The 20,747-nt window shown below is 37.9% G+C and overlaps 1 protein-coding gene across 1 annotated transcript in view; it reads right to left on the bottom strand.

Moving 5' to 3' along the window:
* PRKN (parkin RBR E3 ubiquitin protein ligase) overlaps nucleotides 1–20,747 on the bottom strand; it is a 504,333-nt gene that overhangs the window by 252,946 nt on the left and 230,640 nt on the right. Inside the window, exon 6 of the mRNA XM_032443533.1 lies at nucleotides 2,824–2,960. Within this exon, the coding sequence (XP_032299424.1) occupies nucleotides 2,824–2,960 (137 nt within the window). The remainder of the gene's footprint in view (nucleotides 1–2,823; nucleotides 2,961–20,747) is intronic.

Genomic DNA, 20,747 nt, shown 5'->3' with positions numbered 1-20,747 from the left:
TATGCAACCCAGTCACCTACTGCAACACAAACTTTTCTACAGTAACTATGACTTTGTTTTGCATTCCTTTTACACATAGACTCAAATCAACATCTAACCTTTCAATAAATCTCAGATCAAATATTTTTTGCTTTCAGTCAAGCGCTGTTAGAAGTAACACGTATTAAATCAACACTGCCACTGTTAGAAAAAAAGTCATTTCTTGGCATGCCCCATGGTATTCATTCCTGTCAAGAGGAAATAATTTTAGGCTTCACTGAGGTAATTAGAACAAGCTGTGTCAAACACTGCTTTATCTTCCTCACATGTAAATATAAACTGCAAATTGCAGTTGCAAAAATGAAGACTGTGAACTCTAGATTGCAAAAATCTTCTACTATTCAGTAGGAGTGCTACGATAAGTAGAAAAGAAAATCACATGACACCATACTGAATGTTTCTTAATTGAATTCACTGCTGATGAAAGCTGCTGAATGCAGAGATAATGAAGGAGGCTAAACTTTATAACAGAACAGTAATAGCAAGAGGATTGGCAAAGCAGCCTTTATTCTTCACAGGTGTGATACAGCTCAGCCTTATGTCTTTCTCAAATGACAGAAGATAACTTAGTCATCAGTTTTTCTAGAAACAACTAAGTTTCTTGCATACCAGAAAGTCAGGTTAAAGGTGACAGCAGAAACACGGCAGTAGAGTTACAACACCACCAGTCAGACTCTTTGGCCTGCTGTGCAGTCAAAAAGGTAATACTTAGGAATGTTTTTATTGACACAGAACTAATAATACACCAAAGAGAACTGACAGAGTTAGAAATCAATTTTTGGCTTAGATGAAGTGTCATATGAAACTGTGAATGCTCAGAGATTATGACTGAGAATCTCTGCAACACAAAGCATGACAGCAGAATATAACATCAGTACTTACTACAAACCATCAGGCTGGCTTTGAGCAAGCAGGCACACCTGGACAGCACCAAAAGCACTATGCAGAAACACTAGGGTAGGTCATGAACTAGTATTTGCCTTGACAGCCAACATCAGCCTATCAGCAATGTCAAAAATGTTGTCCAACATGCTGTAGTGACCCAGCTACACTGCTTTTCTTTCAATATCATAATTTGTCTCTGGCTCGGTATTTGTACTGCACTGTACTCAGGCACATCTAAGATATACACTTGACTGGCCCAGGGCAGGGTCAAAACACATAAGCAGGCAGTTTCTCAAAGAAAAGTTTTTACAGATGGTGAAAAGAGACAAAATGTATGGCACCTCTGTTGCTCTTATTCATACTATCACAGCTGCTGTTACTAGAACTAGCACTACTACTTTATTATATAATATTTGGAAAACAGCTTTTTCACTTGAGAAGTTCAGAAACATGAAGATTAGCAGTACTTCAGTATATCCATGTTCAGCTATTTTAACACAAAGCATAAAAAATCTGAGACTAGATTGTCAGCGGAGCCCTATCTCACTTGAACAGAAGTACTGTCTGTACATTGCTTAGGGTCTCTTTTTCATAGGCCAATTCCATGCCTTCTTCATCCCACAAAGACTGAAATGACATCCTTGAGGTTTTCAGCTCTCTTTTTGCATTTTCCCCTCATCTTATCCCTACCTTGTTTCTACTGCTCATTTCCCATAGTTCCCAACTTCAACACATGTAAGGGGGGAAAAGTGTGACTTGCCAAATGGATGGATTCAACTCAACTACAACAATGACATAGCTAGTAAATTTGTGTAGAAAGTTGATTAAGTTTTGGAGAAGTAGGCACAGGAGGTTAAGAGTACAGACTAACTACACAGTACTACAGTAATGGTGAAGGAAAGAATGCTAGGAGAAAAGTTCCCTTTCTGTTCTTCTTTATACAACATTAAAAATATTTCTGCATGTAACTACAGTAGCAGAGCAAGGTGCCTATGAAAGAGGAGAGAAATACAGTGAGACAGATCAGGTGAACAGCATGTAATTCTAGTGAAACATCATTTGATGCCCACCACAAGATTGCATCCTAAGTAATTAAGAACAAATAATGGTTCTTATTACTACACTTCCAGTGTCCTAAAGGCAAGTCTTTTCTGTGAGTAAATGCTACACTTAAGAAATGTTGACCATTTATCTTTGTATTAGTTTGAATCTTTCTTGTCAACTATCCAAGCAACCAGGTAAAGCCAGCTTAGATGCAGCTTCTAATATACGGGAAAATGATTCTTATACCACTACACAGCACATATGCAGTTACAACAACAGGAAAAAATATATATACTTCTTAAAAGCAACAGTTTTGAGATTTTTTTTAGTTCACAAGTCAGTGTAATGGAATCAAATCTCCAAACACATTTTGTTTCCTACGCAGGTAAAACAGATAACCTACCACTTTGTCAGGGCGATCTACATTTCATTCAATGCAGCAACAATTAGTAGCAATAACTTCATCAACAGGAAGGCAATTTGAAATTCCTGCTGCAGTCCTTTTTTATTAGCTCTTGAAGACAGGCCAAGAAAGTTAACAACTTATTTCATTCAAAAGTGGAATTGTGGAGGTCAAGGATTTTTTTTTTTATTTAATTTTTAACTAGAAGAGTAATGTTGAACCTCAATTAGCACTTCATGATTATAAAATCCTGACCAAAAAAAGGAATCTATTTAATTCTCCAGTTCATGTGCCCATCAAGAAACACTTCAGTATTCTTCTGCATGACATGAAACAACTCCTGAACAACATAATTTCTGTAGGTGTACTCAAAATAAGATGAAATTTTAAAAATGAAATAGTAATAACCTTTTTTTTTTTTTTCCCCAAAGAGAAAATCTGCTACAACTTACCTACACATGGGAGGGAGTAGCCAAGATCTGGGTCATAGATGAACTGACGATCATTTAACATTGTCACACAGTACAAATGGAAACAATCTAGGCAAATGACATGGCGATGCACACACTGGAACACAAGCACAGGACTCCTGTTAAAAACAGAACCATGAAAATGATAAGTACTCTACAATATAAATACTGTGAATCAAAATCCACAAAAAGCTTCATAATTAACTTCTAACTGTGTAATAAGTTTTTATTAGTGGTACACAAGACAAGCAAGGACACAAATCCAGAATGTAGCCTGGCACATTGCAACAGTTTTATAAAGAGGGAGTTTCTAAAATGATGGAGATACGTGGCACAGGAGATAAATTTTTATTGAATCTTGAATCTTCACCAAAAACTGGAATCTGAATCAAGGAAAGTGCCTTAGAAACAGAAAACTTTTATATGAGGTAAGATCATATATGGTAAAACATCAAACTTTGGAAGGTAAGATTAAATAGAAATGTTAAAAGAGAAATAAAAGAGACCAGCTAAGAAAGATAGACAGAACTTTGTGATAACCACCATGTCCCTTCTTCAGTCTCTCAAACCAGCCACTGGAACTCTACAAGGAGATAATTCCTGCAGTGAGGATATGCAAAATCATTCAGCTTCTGGAGAGAGGTATGTGATTCAATAGGGAACAAGACTTTTAAACTTCAGTGCCACATAGAAGTAACTATCTGCAGGCTAAGTGAGAAATTCCCACACTATAGTGAGCATACTCAATGGAGCCTGGAGTACATCAGTACACGAGCTGTATGCTGAAGCAAGCTGGTGAGCTGAATCAACTGCTTGGCTGCATGGTCTGTATGGATGAAAAATCCACTGACAGTGATAGGACCTCCAACACCTACCACACATGCAGACACCTACACGGAGACACCTAAGTACTCATATCTCAAGCTTGACAGGATATGCTACTGGGGCTGCAGGGGAAGAACACATAGGAATAGTGAGGACAAAGAGCTAGACTTCTGAACTTGAGTGTACCCTAGGACACCCCAGCAGGGGCCGCAGCAAGGACGGGCACCAACTCTCTAAAAAAAAATTTTCAGAACCACTTCCTCAGAAGGTGGAAGAGAAAAAGATGAGTAAGATGGTGAATATCACACGCACATGAAATGTTTCACCACTGCAGGCACAGTTTGCTATATGCTAAGCTCAGTTAACTTTTGATAGACACACTTTAACTGTCATTCCCAAAGTAATGACTATGACCCCTCTAATAAAGTCATGTTTTCTGTAAGTATTGTACAGCATGGCTTGCTTATCTCTTCCTTGAGAAATATTATCAACTCCAAGCATCAATGATCAGAAAACAGAAAAAGAGATGTATTAAGATGAAAAGAACAGTGAGATTCTTACATAAGTGATTAAATAGTATACTATACATTTTTGCCCACAGGCAAATAAAAGTAAAAATAGGTTAAACGTTAACGTTTTCTCAGAAACAAGTACGTTTTTTTCACATATTCACTATACTCCATGAGCCACGCGCTAAAATACATCAAATACAGAAGAACTTATGATAAAATCATTTGTTAACAATACTAATATAACTTCTGTAAATCCTGCTAGATGATGCTTTGAAAACCCATTGAAACAGGAAATCATCAAGCCCTCAATGTGGGAATACAACAACAAAGAGTAATCAATAGTAATTTTAGATACTGTATATAAACATTTAATCATCCATGAAAATATGCTTTAGAGTTGCACATAGTATAGAATTCATGGCAGTGTGTGTTGGTGTCTAAAAATATAATCTCTGTGTTCTAAGGATTTTGTTGAATAAAGCAGCTTAAAAATGGAATTAAATAAAACCTACCCATTACTAATCCTTATTAGTTGCCCACTTGCTGTTCTGAATGTAACAAATAACAATTTTAAAAAGACAGCTGTAAGGCAAAATGAGAAGCTGATCTGTATAATTTTAGCCCTGAATGGTCCTAAGATCATTAAACAGAGAACTAGAGGAGCAGTTATCTTGTCCTTACTGTGCACAAGTCCTCACAGCTCACCACTAGATGTAATCTTAAGAAAAACACCTCAAAGCTTTCTTTTAGAACCAGTCCAAATTACCTGTAGCTGTAAATGAGTAATGTGAAGATTCCTGGATCTAAGGTTGCTCCTCTCTGACCTTTCTTTTGAGGACAAAAGACAGTTTTTGTATGAGGAGCAATTCACCAACAGTTAAGTATCATTAAAAAAAAACAGGTCAGGAAAGAACATGGTGCTTTTATATTTTCACCTAAACTTGTAGGAAACCAAGACTAATAGGACTCCATTATGCAAATAAGCCACTACCATCAGTTACTAACATAATTAACATAATTAATTTGTGATATCTATTTTGCTTCTTAATGAATTGCCATTGTTTGAAATCAAACAATACTCTCCACAGGGAGCTCAGCTCCTAAGGGAGAAATTCAGTGTTTAAACACTATCTTTTAACACTAACAGATTTACAAACAACGCATAGAAAGCATATACAAGTCTGAGTGCTGCCTGTATGCTGAAACATTAAACTTCGCTTGCACAACTAAGACTGTTAATTTTGCAGCTTTTGGTATCTGTGTCACAAGGCTTTCAGAAATCTGTATGCTATGTAGATTTACCCAAATTAGTTTGGCATTAGAACAGTCACTGCACTACAGCATTTGAAGATTTTGTACCAAGAGAAAGCACTTCTAGTTTAAAATGAATATAGTTTTGTTTTTGAGATCAGTAAATACTAAGATGTAGAGATTATGTTCATAATACTTGAGCAAAGCTAGTAAATACTCATAGCCTCAACACTTATTAACAGAAGCCTTACTTGAACCAAACACAATTTATTTTAGAAAGGAATATTGTAAAAGTCAAAAGAATTGCCATACAGTGTAACAAGAGCCCTTGCTCAATCTAACGTAAGTCTAGTAATGTAAGTCTGATGTATGTTTTAAAACGTATTTCATAGGCTCCATTTACATAATGTGGTGGGCTGAATTAGAGGCTTCAGGAGAATAATATATAAGAAAAATGTTTCTCACAGCAAGGGATAAATTGGCCCTTTTTGTTCACCAATTAGGAAAGTAACCACTTTTAAAAATTGAAAATCCACCATTACAATGAATCACAGAAATTCTCCATAATAAGTCACTCACTCCTCAGTGCTTAGTCCTTTTCATTAGAATTTTATCAGCACAAATTTACTTAAATCAAGAAGAAAAGAGAACCAAAATGTTTCTGCTTCATGCTATTACTTTTACATAACTGTGGCACAACTACAGCACAGTTGGAATAGCTGCCTGGTCTGTACACTATTTCCTCCTTCCTCTTAAGTGAGAAGCAGCAAGGCACAGATAATGCTCAGATACACTACAACAATGCTCTGGGTAAATAAAGATATGAGGACTTGATCTTGTTCAGATAAGAATCCCTCTGGGAAATCAATTGCACTAGTATATCCCAAAATCTCACAGATGTTATTAACGTACTGAGAGTGAGTCTGGTGACTATGAACATGAGGGACTACTTACCATCAGGAATCGTTTGCAGGCATAGCAGTGCATTAATTGATGTATCTTACGGTGCCTATTTAAGAACAACCTGGTAGGCATCTGTCCCTCACTCGGTCTTTATCTTTCAGATTTTGAAAAAAGCTTGGCTGGGTGAAGGTCAAACAGCATACCACATACATCAGTCTGTTATTTTTTGGAAAATGTGAGTAGCCGTGGTCTGAAGTGCTTTGAAGTGAGGAATATATCTAAGCCTGTATAAATCTGTGAAAAACATTTTGGACAAATCTGTGAAACCCCCTCGAGGTCATTTCTAGGTGACAGTTGGATTTTTCTCACCTCAATCTCAAAATCTTAACCAAATAATAATAAAAAACCTTAGCAGATGTCTATAAGGCTGCCTTGGTGGGATTGCAGTCAGTGAAGCAAAAATAGCCATTTGGGATTCATTTCCGTGCAGTAAATAAATCTGAATGCACACAGCTATATCTCAGCCTTTAACCCCACCTCTGAGTGCTATATTTATCATAACACACTTGCGCATTTCTAATACATTTTTCTGTGTTGGCAATCTTCCTGTACTTCAAAAAGCTTTCTATATAAGTACCATTTTCATTTATAAATGGATCTCTATGCTATTCCAAAATGAATCTTGGTTAACTTACAGGTCAGATCGATCAGTGCTATTTGAAAAAAAAAAAAAAAAAAAAAAAAAAAAAGATGAATCTCTGAATAAAATGTGTAAAAAGGGGAAATACGGGAAATGCAGACTTAGGCTACACAGACACTACAGGCACTCTCATACTCCATAAACAATCAAAATAATTAAACAAATACTATCCTTGAGTAGCACTCAACAGAACAAAATTACAGTGCCTAAATAAGCCACTTCATCCATCCATCACGTGTGTAGGAAGGGTACAGTTCTCTAATTCATACAAAGCTAGTGGCACATCTGGCTTTCTTTTCTATTGCATACAGTTAACAGCCCTATTCAAAAATATTGAAAGAACTGCTTCCTGTTTATCATGCTTTATGTGTGTGGTTTTCCCACTATGGAAAATACTCCCAAGTACTTCCAGTTAGAGTAGATCATTAAATCACATTAGAAACACGCTACTATTTATATGAAAGTATGAATACAGAAAAATAGAAAATTACTGCAGTGATTCCTGTTTTAGAACTGAGGCGGTTTGGCAGAAAGAACAGTAACTAGTCCTGCCTTTTAATGAGAAATACGCTATTATATGGGAATACAAGGACTGAAACAGCAACTGCAGACCAAACTTGTGACCATGGAATCATAGAATCACAAGGTTGGAAAGGACCTACAATATCATGTAGTCAAACCGTCCTCCCTTTACCATACCTACAGAAAACCACTAAACTATATCTCATATTGTAAGTAACAATGCAACCTCTAAATATTTTGACAAGGGTTAGGCATTTGAAACAGGTATCAAGATCTCACAAGAGAAAAGGGACAAGAATAACATTGCAGAAAAAAACTACTTTTCATGGATTTTTATAACCACTGAAATACACAACCCTGCATTTCCCTTCCCAGAGGATAAAAAAAAAAAAATTATTATTTTTTTTTTTTAATATATCCCATGCCAATTAAGAAAAACAGTACATATAAGAATAGTATTTTCAAAACATAAATATTAAATCTATTAAAACAACAAAAACATTCTGGTTTTGTGTCTTCAACAGCTTGCCACACTACACAAAGGTCATGCAGTGAAGGTTATGAACAGCATGAGACACTGCTGCATGTGCTCAGATTTTCTGGCTGCGCTTCTGTATAAAAATGTATTCTGACCCATGGCTGCTAACTTAAAGGGGCTCTGGCAGAAGAAATCTGACCTACTGTCTCTTTTCTTATGTTGTATATTTTTCTGCAAAATGTACTTTCATGTTCCTCATTTCTGTTGGAAAGCAGCACTGAAAAGCCTGAACACAGGAACAGACTGACAGCAATAAACTAGAATGCAAGAGGAGAGGACAGGCACTCTACAAACTGGAGAACATGATGGCAAGTGCTCCTTTCAGTAGAACTCCTGTTAACCCGTTGTCATAATTCTTCTCATGCTGTGGACGTGATAGACATTATGGCCTGTAAAATCTGTAACTGCTGTAGCTGGGAACAGCATCCATGCCATAATAGCACAGGCAAGGGAACTCTTACATGCAGTTACATACGTATGTTGGTGCCCTGCAATGGAACTATGCTTGCTCAGACACCCCTTTCTGAACTCTGTGTTGAGACACGAGAATACTTGCCAGTAACAGCTGTGTCTAATGTTATAAAAGAACAGGATGATTAGGATGGAGAAGAAACCTGTTATCTGTCAGACTGGTTGTCTGTAACACTCTGTGCACAGTGCATAACTGGAACATCAGTCATGCTTTGAAAGGAGATCAGTAGTACATATATATGCAACTGCACTCACTAAAAAACCAGAACAGAAAACAAATCAATACAAAAAAACAAAACAAAACAAAAACAACAAAATAACACAGTAGAAAGGATGGAGAAGTATCTGTAAACATTAACTCAGAAGGTGTGCAGCTTACAACTTGCTGTGAACTGATTCTGTCACAGTCACTTTTTGCACACACTGACCTCCTGCTGGCTAAGTAGCCTCACCTCTGGCTACCAAAGGGAGGCAAATGCTTCACACACTCTCCCTCGATTTCAGCTGGCTCACAGCAGACTTCCCCTCAGCCCAGAGGCAACCCTCAGCTCCCAGGAGCATCGGCAGAACCGTACATAACAGCAGGCAATCCATGCCAGCACATACTCCCTTTTTCTCAGACTCCCTTTCACACTCTTTCAACTCTGTAACTTGAAATATCCAGCTCTGACAAACCAGAGACACACGGTCAGAAATCAGCCTAGTTTGGTTTTCAGAAGAATAAACAATCAAAGAAACAAACACAGGGTTTGAGGTTGGGATATCACAATAAGAGAAGGAAGGTTTAACTCTGCTGCGCAAGTGACACCATGAAATCCTTCAGTGATAAGTTGAATAAATTAAAAGTTCAAATTGCCTTTGTACCCTAATCATCTTATTTTTCTGACTAGTTTATAAGGATTCCGTTGATTTCTTCCAATGATTTAAATTAATTTAGTCTTAGTTTCTATATCTATATAGATACAATAGCACTGTATCTATACAATAAACAGTGTCAACAACTGCTCTTATTCCACTGGAAGTCAATCTTCTGTGACATTAATTTTTTAGAGGGGACCCCGGCACAGCATTAGGCTTGCAAAACAGCAATGTCTTAAAAAGTTTCTGGGCATATTTCAAGAGTTAGTATGCACAGCTTCCAGTAGGTAACAGCAATTTGTGTGTGGAGAGTTTAATAGTACAGATTTTTGGCAGAAGGTTTATTCTGAGACTCTAAACACCAGAACTTACTGAATTATTCTGTTTTCTTATTTAAGACCCATAACTCTATTTTCCAAAACAAACCTCTGGAGAAGGCCTTTGAAAATTATGTCTTCTGTAAATACATGAGATAGAATTAAACTTTCCCAAAAGGCAAAACAAGACAGAATCGCAACCACATTTTCTCTTATTGTAGATGCTGAAATCCCTGGAAAGACACAGGAGGGAAAAAAGAAATATATATATATATATATATATGCTGTCACACACATAATCATTTAAATTCCCTGCGATACCAGGAGGGAATAGGTCTGTTGCATGCAGCATGTGTCTACTGTGAATCCTTCAGTTATTCCTTTTCAGGAATGTATAGAAGAAATAAAGACCAGAAAACAAGGTAAGGTAGAGAAGGAAGAAATGAAGCAGGAGATAGAATAGCTAAACTAAGAGCATTTGCTCCTAGAGAATTGTCTTACACCACCTCAACATTATGTTTTATGCTTTTTGTCATCCTTTTCAAATATGAATATTCAGTTTAAATGTTCTTCTAAACAATAACTTGAGGATGCTTCCCATTACATGAGCCTTCAGTCTCAACCAAAGATATGATTATTATCTTATAAACAAAAACACCCTGAAGTTATTGCTATAATGAAGTGATTCATTTATAGAGAATTATCTTCTTCAACTCCTTACTGCCATTATAATTTACAGATAGTTCACCATTTCATCCTCAAGGCAAATACTTCTGCATAAGCATCAAGGCGCAGTTACCTGCATCAGCTCTTCTATTCAAAGGGAAGAAAAGTGAGCCTTGGGTTAGGAAATCTCACTGAATGCACTTTGACTTGGTAGATTGTAATGGTGCAAAGCAGTTAATTTCTATTAAAAGTGTGACGGAAGCAGTTTGTAATCTCAATCACACTATAGTACTAGTCGTTAGAATGACTTGTTTATATAATTCTCTCATTTTCGTAGTTTTTTGTTGTGGTGAGGTCGGGGTCAGTGTCTTCTCCTTGGTAACAGCAGGACTACAGGAAATAGCCTGAAGTTTCATCAGAGGAGGTTCTGTTGGATATTGCAAAAAACTTATCTCTGAAAGAGTGGTCAGGCACTGGAACAGGCTGCCCAGGGAGATGGTGGAGTCACTGTCCATGGAAATGTTGAAGGGAAGGGAACAAGTAGTACTTAGGGACACAGTTTAAGGGGCAATATTGGTGGTCAGCAGACAGTTGGACTAGATGATCTTAGAGGTCTTTTCCAACCTTAATGATGATTCTAATGGAAAATGAGCGTGCATGGAAGGATGTATCTCAGTAACCGTCATTAGTACTTCAACTTTGCTCATCTTTCTCTTCCCCTTCCACCCCCCCTTCACACCTACCTAGTTATGTGAATGAATATATTAGGGAAAGAAACAAGGATTTCTGACTTTAATACTCCTACTTCTTTGTGCTTATTGAAGCATTTGCTCAAAGAAAAGGATGCAGCAAACAGAGCTCTGCAGTTTACTCTGTGGGGATATAACAGCTATAATTGTCAACACTAATGAACAGTTTTGACTTCTTATATTTATTTACAGCTTTCCCCACACACAGATATTTCCCACTGAGGCTATTCATATTCACTCTTTTGTTGTATTCTCTGTGTCTGTAAAAGGAATTAACCTGACCTCAAAATAGCAGACAGGTTGTAGGTAAAAACTTGACCTGCATCCCAGTGATACAGGTAATCAACGATCTTGATTAAAACTAATTTTAAAATATTTAAAAATATTAACAGGTACTTAAGTTTTTCTCTGTCATTTATTTCCTTTTGACAGTCTTCAATATGCAATACTAGCTGCATATGAGCAAGAGTTTAGATTAGAGTTTAACTAACTGGAAAAAAAATGAAGAATAAGGAGGAGTCATTCAAGAGTTTTAGGAACTGGTATGGCCAGTGAATCCCCATGCTATGCTCCATCTGATCTGATTTAAAGTTCAGATTCAGAGAGAGGAAAAGTTCATCGGCAAAGTTGATGAACTTTGAAAGTGTCATATGGTGCTGTTTCTAAGATGCTTTTGTTACTAAACTCTGTCAAGCTTCCTAGCAGCTACACCTTCAGCTGACTTTGCCTTATTTCCTCCTTTGTGGCAACTTCACAATCCCCTGACAGACTGGAAAAGAAAATGGAAAAAGAAAACAAAGCAAATACAACCTCGAAATGACAGCTACTAGGAAAACTAGCAACACTAAGCAAGCCAAGGATATGAAGAATTTAAGCCTCTTCCAGAAACTGTCAAACACTGTGAGTGTGACTGATCCTCAGAAGGTGGTTCAGGCCAGCTCTTAACAAAACTGGTTCCCAATTATAAAATGTACCAATTATATTTCCCATTCTCTCCTACATTAACTAGTCTCAGTGATCTGTTCAGTCATGTGTGATTCATCAGGCTTGCCTTCTCTTTCTAAACAGAGCTATGGAAGAGAGCTGTCCTTGAACCTAGCCTGTGTTATTAAAGTGTGATAAAACAATGACATTGCCTTGTCTTACAGCATCAGAAACTCTGCAGCCTGCTACTGCTCCTAATCACCAGGCTACACATGATCTTCTGCACACTGAAGCAGCGCAGGCTTTATAAATATAGAGTCTATGCAGCATTTCAGCATACTTGAGCAAAGGACCTTTTATTTGAGGGCTGGCCTCTCTACAGACAGCCTTGTTACAAGGGATGAAGTTTATCGGATTAGAAGCAACACTGTTAGTATTCAGGACACATTTCCAAGTGCACATGACATGTCAGCTGCTTACATATCTTCCAATTCTGCTTCACATATTCCTTTTAAAGTTAAACGTGAAGTGACAGAAGTGCAGAAATATCTGTGTCCTGCACTCTGTGAACATAACAGCTCAAAAAAAACCCAACACCTTGACATGTCAGCTGACAACAGCAAAAAAAAAATAAAAAAAAAAATCCCTGACCTCTGCTGAGATGTTCTGATTTTCCTAACATCAACTACTTGTAACACAGATGAGGAAAAAAATACATAATCATGAACCACACAACTAAATATATAGAGAGAAAGCCTGAAGAATATTGTTTGCATGACCCCAGATGCACTTCCAGTCTTCTTTCCTTTTGTATCTGTACAACAACCACCTATTCTATTTTACAGAGGCATCCCACGGAGATCTAAAAATAGGGCTAGCTAGTTGTTTATTTCATGTATTTTTGGTTATTTTCTTTTGAAAGTCATTTTCCTGCATCTTCTGTTGACAGATACAATGCTTTGAGCAGATAGTTCTTCCATCATTTAAATAAACAGAGCACTCCCTGCAGCAATACTTTTTCCTCCAGAATTAATTCCCTACTACATTAGGGACTCTTTCTGTCCTTAAGATTCCTCCTTCAGCATCTCTCTAGCTCTGCCCTCAGATGTCACTACCAAATTAAGGCCAGCTTGGTCATTCTGAGTTCCTGTGGACCAGATGATCCTCCCATGAAACCGATTACATTTTTCCTATTATTCTGATTCTGGATTCTGTATTTATGGGCTATGGTTTCCAGAAACACAAGGGAAATTGGTAAGGATTCATTATACTAAAAATAACACAACCGCACGCTGCCAACAGCTTTCTTCTTCACTTCACTCATATCTTAATTTTATGTTCAATTAACTACCAATAAACTTTTGACCTTTTAATATCTAATATTTGAAAAGTTATGTGATGAAATAAGACCTTCAATTCATCTAATAATTGGATGGTGGGGCTAGTCACAGTTTAAATATACGTTCTCAAGTGAATTAAAAACAAAAGGGCTGCAGCTTGTTAAACGCCATGTGTGCTGCCACATGACCTTCAACATCCTGCACATGCAGTGAATTGCATGGAAGACATTTGTTACGTACTTCAAAAGGTGAAGAGCTTCAGCAACCTTGTCAAGATTCTTATCAGTACTCAGAGAATGGGCCTCATTTTAATCTTGCTTAGTTCTGCATTAATCAGAACTGGCTACACTGATGACAGTAAAACTGGTCAGCTGTAGAACAGGTGGGAGATCAATACATTGAGGCAAACCACATACTCAAAAACTCTTCTGCAGATGTTTCTCAAACAATGGATCACAACGTCTAGTCAAGTCACAAGGAACAATCAGATAAATGCAGCAAAAGTGTTGTCTGAATTATAACACAAAGAATATTAATTTAACACTTCTAAGGAGGTCAAGATCTTCAGATTTGGGTGATCCAGTAACATGCCGTTGCCACAAACAAAGGTGTATGTCCTGAGCTGCTTTAGGAGGAGTACGGCCAGCAAGTGATAGGAGATGATCCTTCACCTCTATTCAGCACTATCACTAGTGCTGAATGACACATGGAGTCTGAGTACAGTTCTGGGCTCTCCAGTACGAAGAAACACATGGATCTCTGAAGATTGCCAGCAAAGGCCTAGGCAGCTGGTGAAGGAACTGAAGCATCTCTGCCATGACAAAAGGTTGAGAAAGCTGGGACTGTTCAGCCTGGAGAAGCCTTATGGGAGATCATCAAATACTTTAAGAGATTATGTAAAAATTGAGTCAGCCTTTCTTTGGTGACAAGCAGTGACAAAACAAGGGGCAATGGATACAATAGGATGTACAGGAGCTTTCTTCTGAACATATGACGAAACTCTTTTAATATGCAGGTGACAGAGCACTGTAACACACTGCCCAGAGAGACTGTGGTGTCTCCTCTTTGGAGCCATTCAGAAGCTGCCTAGACATGGGCCTGGGCACCCTACTATGAGTGTCCCTGCTTGAGTAGGGGAGGTTGGACTAGAGGACCTCCAAAGGTCCCCTCTCCAATCTCAACCAACTATGGCTCTGTGAATAAAATAATAGCATTTAGGAGAACAAGCAAAACAGCAAGTAGAGTTAAAATTACAATATTTCGTAAATATAATGCAGAGTTGCATCATTCAGTCTATAAGAGGTGACTAACTCTTACTAATTAACTGAATGCAAATTGCAACCCCCAACTGAAAAAAATGCTTGAAAGATTCTGGGCAGTGTACTTTTAAAACAGAATGAAGTTACGGGAGCTGATAATTTTATTTTTGTTCATCTTGAGGGTCATATATATTAACTCCAGCCAGCACAGCATCCTTTCCTTCCCGTGAGAAACAAAACTGCTTGCAGGGCTCCTCTGTACCCTTGTTTAATCTGTGACACTGCAATTGGAATTTGTCACTCTAGGAGTTACATCTGATGTTACAGCCTGAAGCAGAGCTAAACCAAAATAAACAATCTGCTCCGTTCTGCTTAGACTAATACGACAGTGATGTAAGCCCCAGCACAGCAGAAAATGCATAAATGGGCTGCTGCACAGCACACACACACACATTAGAAAGAAACACAGCTCAGAAGTTTTATTGCCAAGATGCTTTGGGTGAAACAAGCCTTGCTTGGCCTTGGGCATTGCTATGCAAGTCTACATTTTGTTTAGCATTCACGTGGCAAATATCTTTATTATTTCAAATTAGTGCAGTAATTTTGTGCTGTATCGAGACAGTATCTTTAAAAAATAATAATCAGCCAAGTGTTTGCTTCACCATAGCTTGTGCAGTTATTAAGCTGAGAGAGTTCAACAGGATTATTTTACCATAAGCATCCCACAGTGACACAACTGTGCAAATATTTGTCCCAATATCTTGTGTTTGAATACAGTATTCATCCCTCTCTCTCTCTCTTCCTCTCTAGTTTTTCATTTAGGGTCTATGGAGCTTTGCCAGCACAAGCCATAACAGGCTCAGTTATACAAAGAGTCACACTGAAGACCTAATCAGGTTACTTCTTTTACTCAGGATCAATAGATCAGTTTGAGGATGGGGAAAAATGCTGTACATAAATCCTGCTAAATTCATCAGCTGGAATGGCTGAAGTCAAGTCTAGCCTTACGTGCAGGTATTTTCCCTTTTCATTACCTCCAAACCCTGCAAGTGCAACTGGCTAAGATAGCCACATTTTCTATAAGGACGCAGAGAGGTTGTCTTCTTGATATAATGGTATTTCAGGGGAAAAAAAAAAAAAAAAGGAACAGAATAAAAAGGAAGGCAGCAAGGTCACTTCAATAACAACAGAATATTTTCTTTTCTTCTGAATGCCTTATTATTTACACATATTCAAATTCAATGATGCGTTTGTACATAAAGCTGTTTTTATATGAAGAGGCAAGAAAAGCCACCACCAACACAGGAAACCCCAAAACCATGAATAAAGCAGCTCATGAAGTCAGGCACAATTTGCATGACCCCACTATAGGATTTCCCACTTGATCCTGACAGCAATCTCAGCCCACATCTGTACCATCACCTCCCCTCAAAAGAAGCAGTTTTCTGTGCTGGGTGAGAGCTGCAGTCCTGCCTTTCCTCTCATCTAATGCCCCTACCTGAGCTCAGCTGAAGCATAACAGCCACAATTTAAAGTTAATGCTAGGAAACAGACTCAGAAAGCAGCAAATGCCTGCCTGCCTTTTACAGAGACCACAGGCTTTCTACAAATGTGCTGCTCTGCTTTGCTGCTCCTGCCTTGCTGACAGCCCAAGCTGCGAACTGCTTGCTTTCCCTGCTCCTGCAGACCATGAGCTGGATGCCGGCAAGGCAGTGCTCAGACGTTGCTCATCACTTCTGGCTGTACTAAGTACCACACCATCACAAGATTAACCAGCCTAGACTTCGTCTTGATTTTCAAATATATCCTTTGACCAGAAGCTTCTTTTCCCCAACACATTTTACCAAGGAAGTCATCGTTCTTGTTTCTGTTCTTAGGCTGCATCTCAGGTCAGATGTGGGTATTTCCCACAGTCTCCCTTCCCCCTTCCAGGAGTGCTCTAGCCAGCCGAGATGCTCAGATCTGCCCCTAGATGGGGACACTGTCCACAAGTCTCTGCATTGATACACAAATTCAGCGCCAGGAGCTGAAATTAAATACTGACTATTTATTAAAATCCAGTCCATTTATGAACCCCCTCATCCTTTAATACACACTTCTCTGGCTTTGACTGGCACATGTCATGGATATTATCTAAACTATTAACTCTTTCTCATCCTTTTCCTATTCAGCAATATGAGCTGCTTTCAAATCACATACATCTGGTCAGAAAAAGGATGGGTTGAACACCACTCAGAGTAAACCACGGCACTTACTAGGTGAGTAGCAGCCAGCAAGTGGCATGGGAACAATTCTCTCATGAGATCCTAAAAGGAAATACTTCAGCAGCATAGAGTCACATCAAAACCACATCATGGATGACCTTTATGGCTATGTGTACTTCATGCTCATTGCTATACCAGTTATTATTTCCTGTTTTAAATTTCACATTCTTCTTAACTCATTGCAACTAATGACAGCTAAAATGAAGAGCCAAAGCAATTCCCTACAGAATCTACTTAATAACCAAATACTCAATTCTTTTCAGTTTTAGCAAGATATTTAGTGTGATCTCACACAGCAGAAACAACAGTGATAGTACTAACAGATCAAAACTCCCTATTCACAGACCTTTTCCATTGGCTTGCTTTGGGAACGCCCTCTTATTCTGCCCTGCATCTCTTAAAATCATTCCCGCCTGTACTGAGACTGTAATTCACTGTCACATGAGCTGGAAATATTTTACATCACCAAGTACAAGTACAAATGGATAAAGACAGGAAGCAAAGTATTCAGTTCTCTATGATTAGTACTCTTTGCCAAGCTGACTATGATGCTATTTCTTTTCACTCTAACTTGAAGCCACAGAGATGCCTTTTGTTTCACTGAACTACTTCTAGCAAGTCTGCATGTTTGCCTTCATGTAAATGAAATGTACAGCCACTGTCAGTGCTGCTATATGAAAAGATGAAATGATTCCATGCTCAGTTCAAAAATTGAAAATATAAAACAAAAAGGAATAAAGAACACACATAATGGAACAAAGCGGACAGTCAAATTGAAGTAGACAGAATAATTATAGATGTCTGAAAAACACTCCAGATGGCATTTTGGGCATCACATTTAATAAGCGGGCTGTTTCAGGGGACCAGCATGTTAACACATTATTGCAACAACTGGAAACCAGCAGCTGAAGCATGTCTATCTGATTATCCAGGGAGCAGACTAGATGAAGCAGCCAAATCCAAGAAAAATGTCTGGATGCTTACTGGTATGGCAGGTTCAGGGATCCATTTTTCTTAATAACAGTAAGGACACACTCAAAAGCAGTAACCACAGCCCTATCTATCAGTATAAGAGAGAGATCTTAGTCCAGCTGCTTTGGCCTACAGTTTGGGCATTTAGAAAATGTATCATTTAAGCATTAATTACCACCACCATATATTGACATTAAAGTTTCTACAACTCTGTGCAGATGAAAATCAACCTGCTCCTTATGTTCATCTCCCTCTGTGTAAATTTATTTTCCTCAAAATAACACTAACAACCAAGTGTATACAATAAGATTTCATTTTATTATCCTTTCCACTATTGGAATCTGTGATCTCATTCTGCAATTGCAAGTGTTCAAGTTGAATGTTAAATTGTCTGCCAAAATAAGCTTGATATCTTGTCAGTTGCCTCCTCAAATGAAATACATCATCTTCAGTACAGCAAAGTCCTACTGCTGATATGCAGCCTTTAGGAAATGTGTTTCATGGATGGAAGGACTGATATTTCCATCAAGTAAAATCTGTAAGAGACCCTTAAGTAAATCTATCCCAAGGTAATCCCTAACTTTACTCTAAAACAGTAATTTTGTGAAAATATATATTATTTTACCAAATGATATATTATTTTTATCTCCTTACTTTCAATTTCAAATCAAGGTTATACCACAGAGCTCCTGCAGACTGGGTTATCAGAGACAAACTCCACAGTTCCACCTCTGAAATTAGAAGATTTTGCTTCAGTGCCTGTCTTTAGGTTTTCCTATTCATATTCCTCAAATAACTTGCCAGGTTTCCTTGGACGTGAACATATCTACACATTAACACCGAACAAAATTAACAGAACACCAACCACTGAGATATCAACAAACTAAGAAAAGATATACAAATCATCTCTATAGGTAGGGGTTTTAAGTGTTTGTCTTAAAAATTCTAGGTCTTCACCACTCTTTGTCTCATTAAAAAAGTTCCACTATAGAATGCATTTGTAGAGCCCTCTCACTTCTCCAATTTATTATTCAATGGTATTATTAGTTACTTGTTCTGAAAACAGATAAAGAGGAATTCCAGGGTCACTGCCTGAACCAAAGAGTGAGCTACGAGTGCCTGGAGCAGCGGGGGGGGGGGGGGGGGGGGGTCTGGAGCCACCCTACTTCCATGCAATCTGAGTCTGTGCGGGTTCCCCCCTTCTGCCACCCCCTTTCTCTCCTGTGGCACAACTGAATGAACTGGGGAGGGTTATATTCTCAGCTTGTCCCTTACTCCAAGCTATTACAGGGAGGGATGAGTTAATTCCTTTTGATATCTTTTCCTATAGCACCTAATTCTCAAACAAAGGCTTTGTCATTGCCCTCATTTGCCCTACAACAGAAAATAAATACGGTTCTGCTTTGGAAAGAGCTTTTGATGAATGCCAGGAAACTTAAAAGGGGAAAAAAAAAAAAAAAAAAAAAAAGAAAAGAAAAGAAAAAAAAGAAAACAGGGTTTCAGAGAGGTAGTATGAAGATCCAGTCACTTTCTAGGGTGCTGTGATATAAAATGCCTTTATCTGTGTACACACATTCCACCCTCACTGAAGGATTTACCATTGTAATAATGCACGGTACCAGGCTTGATGTACCTTAACACTGGATACACGCACCCATTCCTAATACCTTTTATCCTCTAGGAAGAAAGAAAATACATCAAATACATGAGAAAAGGTGGCAACTTATGAATAAGTCATAGTGTCTTCTTTGGTTCTTGCTTTCTTATTTAGTATCTATTTCAGCTTGTCTACATTTACATTAAAAGAAAAGAGAACAAGAAAAAATCTTGAAAGATCATCATGAAAAAAGTACAGGTGGGTGCTTACTGTCATAAACTACACTGGATAGGATGTGCACATGCAGTACTGTGCATACTGTGTACTGCAATTAGCAAGGTGTTGCCCTTTGCCCCATAATATTTAATTATGTGGCAGAGAAAAAAACAAGAAAACAAAACAAAATAAAATCCAAATCAGAGTAGAATGTAACCTAAAATGCTTAAAAATTAAATACAAGTCAGAAAACAGCCAGAGGTATTTTTTCTCAAAATAAGAGCTCACATGACACATGTAAAGAGTAATTAATTAAAATATAAATTTGACATGGGAAATCTGGGAAATAAGGGAATACTAAGTATTATTTGTCTCCAGCTAGATTAGGCAAAGTTTTTGGGAGAGGTTTTAGTGCGTCTTGGCCTAACTCTGAAATGCTGCAAGCCAGATGAACAAGGGAAAGAACATACATAAAAAGAGCTGGAAAATGTAAAGGTTGCCAAGTCCCCTGTGTTCAGTTCCAGAGTTCCCATTGAGCCTGTGCGTGGAAATTTCTTTAAGGATCATCTAGACTACTGAAGTAAATTATGGAAATTTTAAAGAAGCATAGAAGAAACATAATAAAATGTTGTTTGCAAGCATCAGAACATCTTTCATACTCTCCCTGGAAATGAAATGGCCTATCTCCACAAGACAGCATTTTAATGGATTCTGGATCTCAAGATATTACATTACCATTGTTCTGTTCTTCTTTACATTGTTTGCTCCTCATCCCTATTCTCCCTTACGTGGACATGCCACGCCATTATAATATTACTTACATCAGCAGAGTAAAAGACGTTTGGGGAATTAAATTCAGTTCCTTAAAAAACAACAAAAAATCCAACACATAAACACAACTTCCATGAAAATCCAAGAACTCAAAAAACCACATTCTTAGAATTGCCATTTGTAGAATTTGGGCAGATCAACACAATGGGAAAGGCAGTAAAACAAAGGTATGATGATGAAAGGACTGTCAC

The sequence above is a fragment of the Coturnix japonica genome, chromosome 3 (genome assembly GCF_001577835.2).
Source record: "Coturnix japonica isolate 7356 chromosome 3, Coturnix japonica 2.1, whole genome shotgun sequence".
Taxonomy (NCBI): domain Eukaryota; kingdom Metazoa; phylum Chordata; class Aves; order Galliformes; family Phasianidae; genus Coturnix; species Coturnix japonica.
Note: the sequence above shows the minus strand (reverse complement) of the source record. Positions and strands in the feature narration are given on the sequence as shown.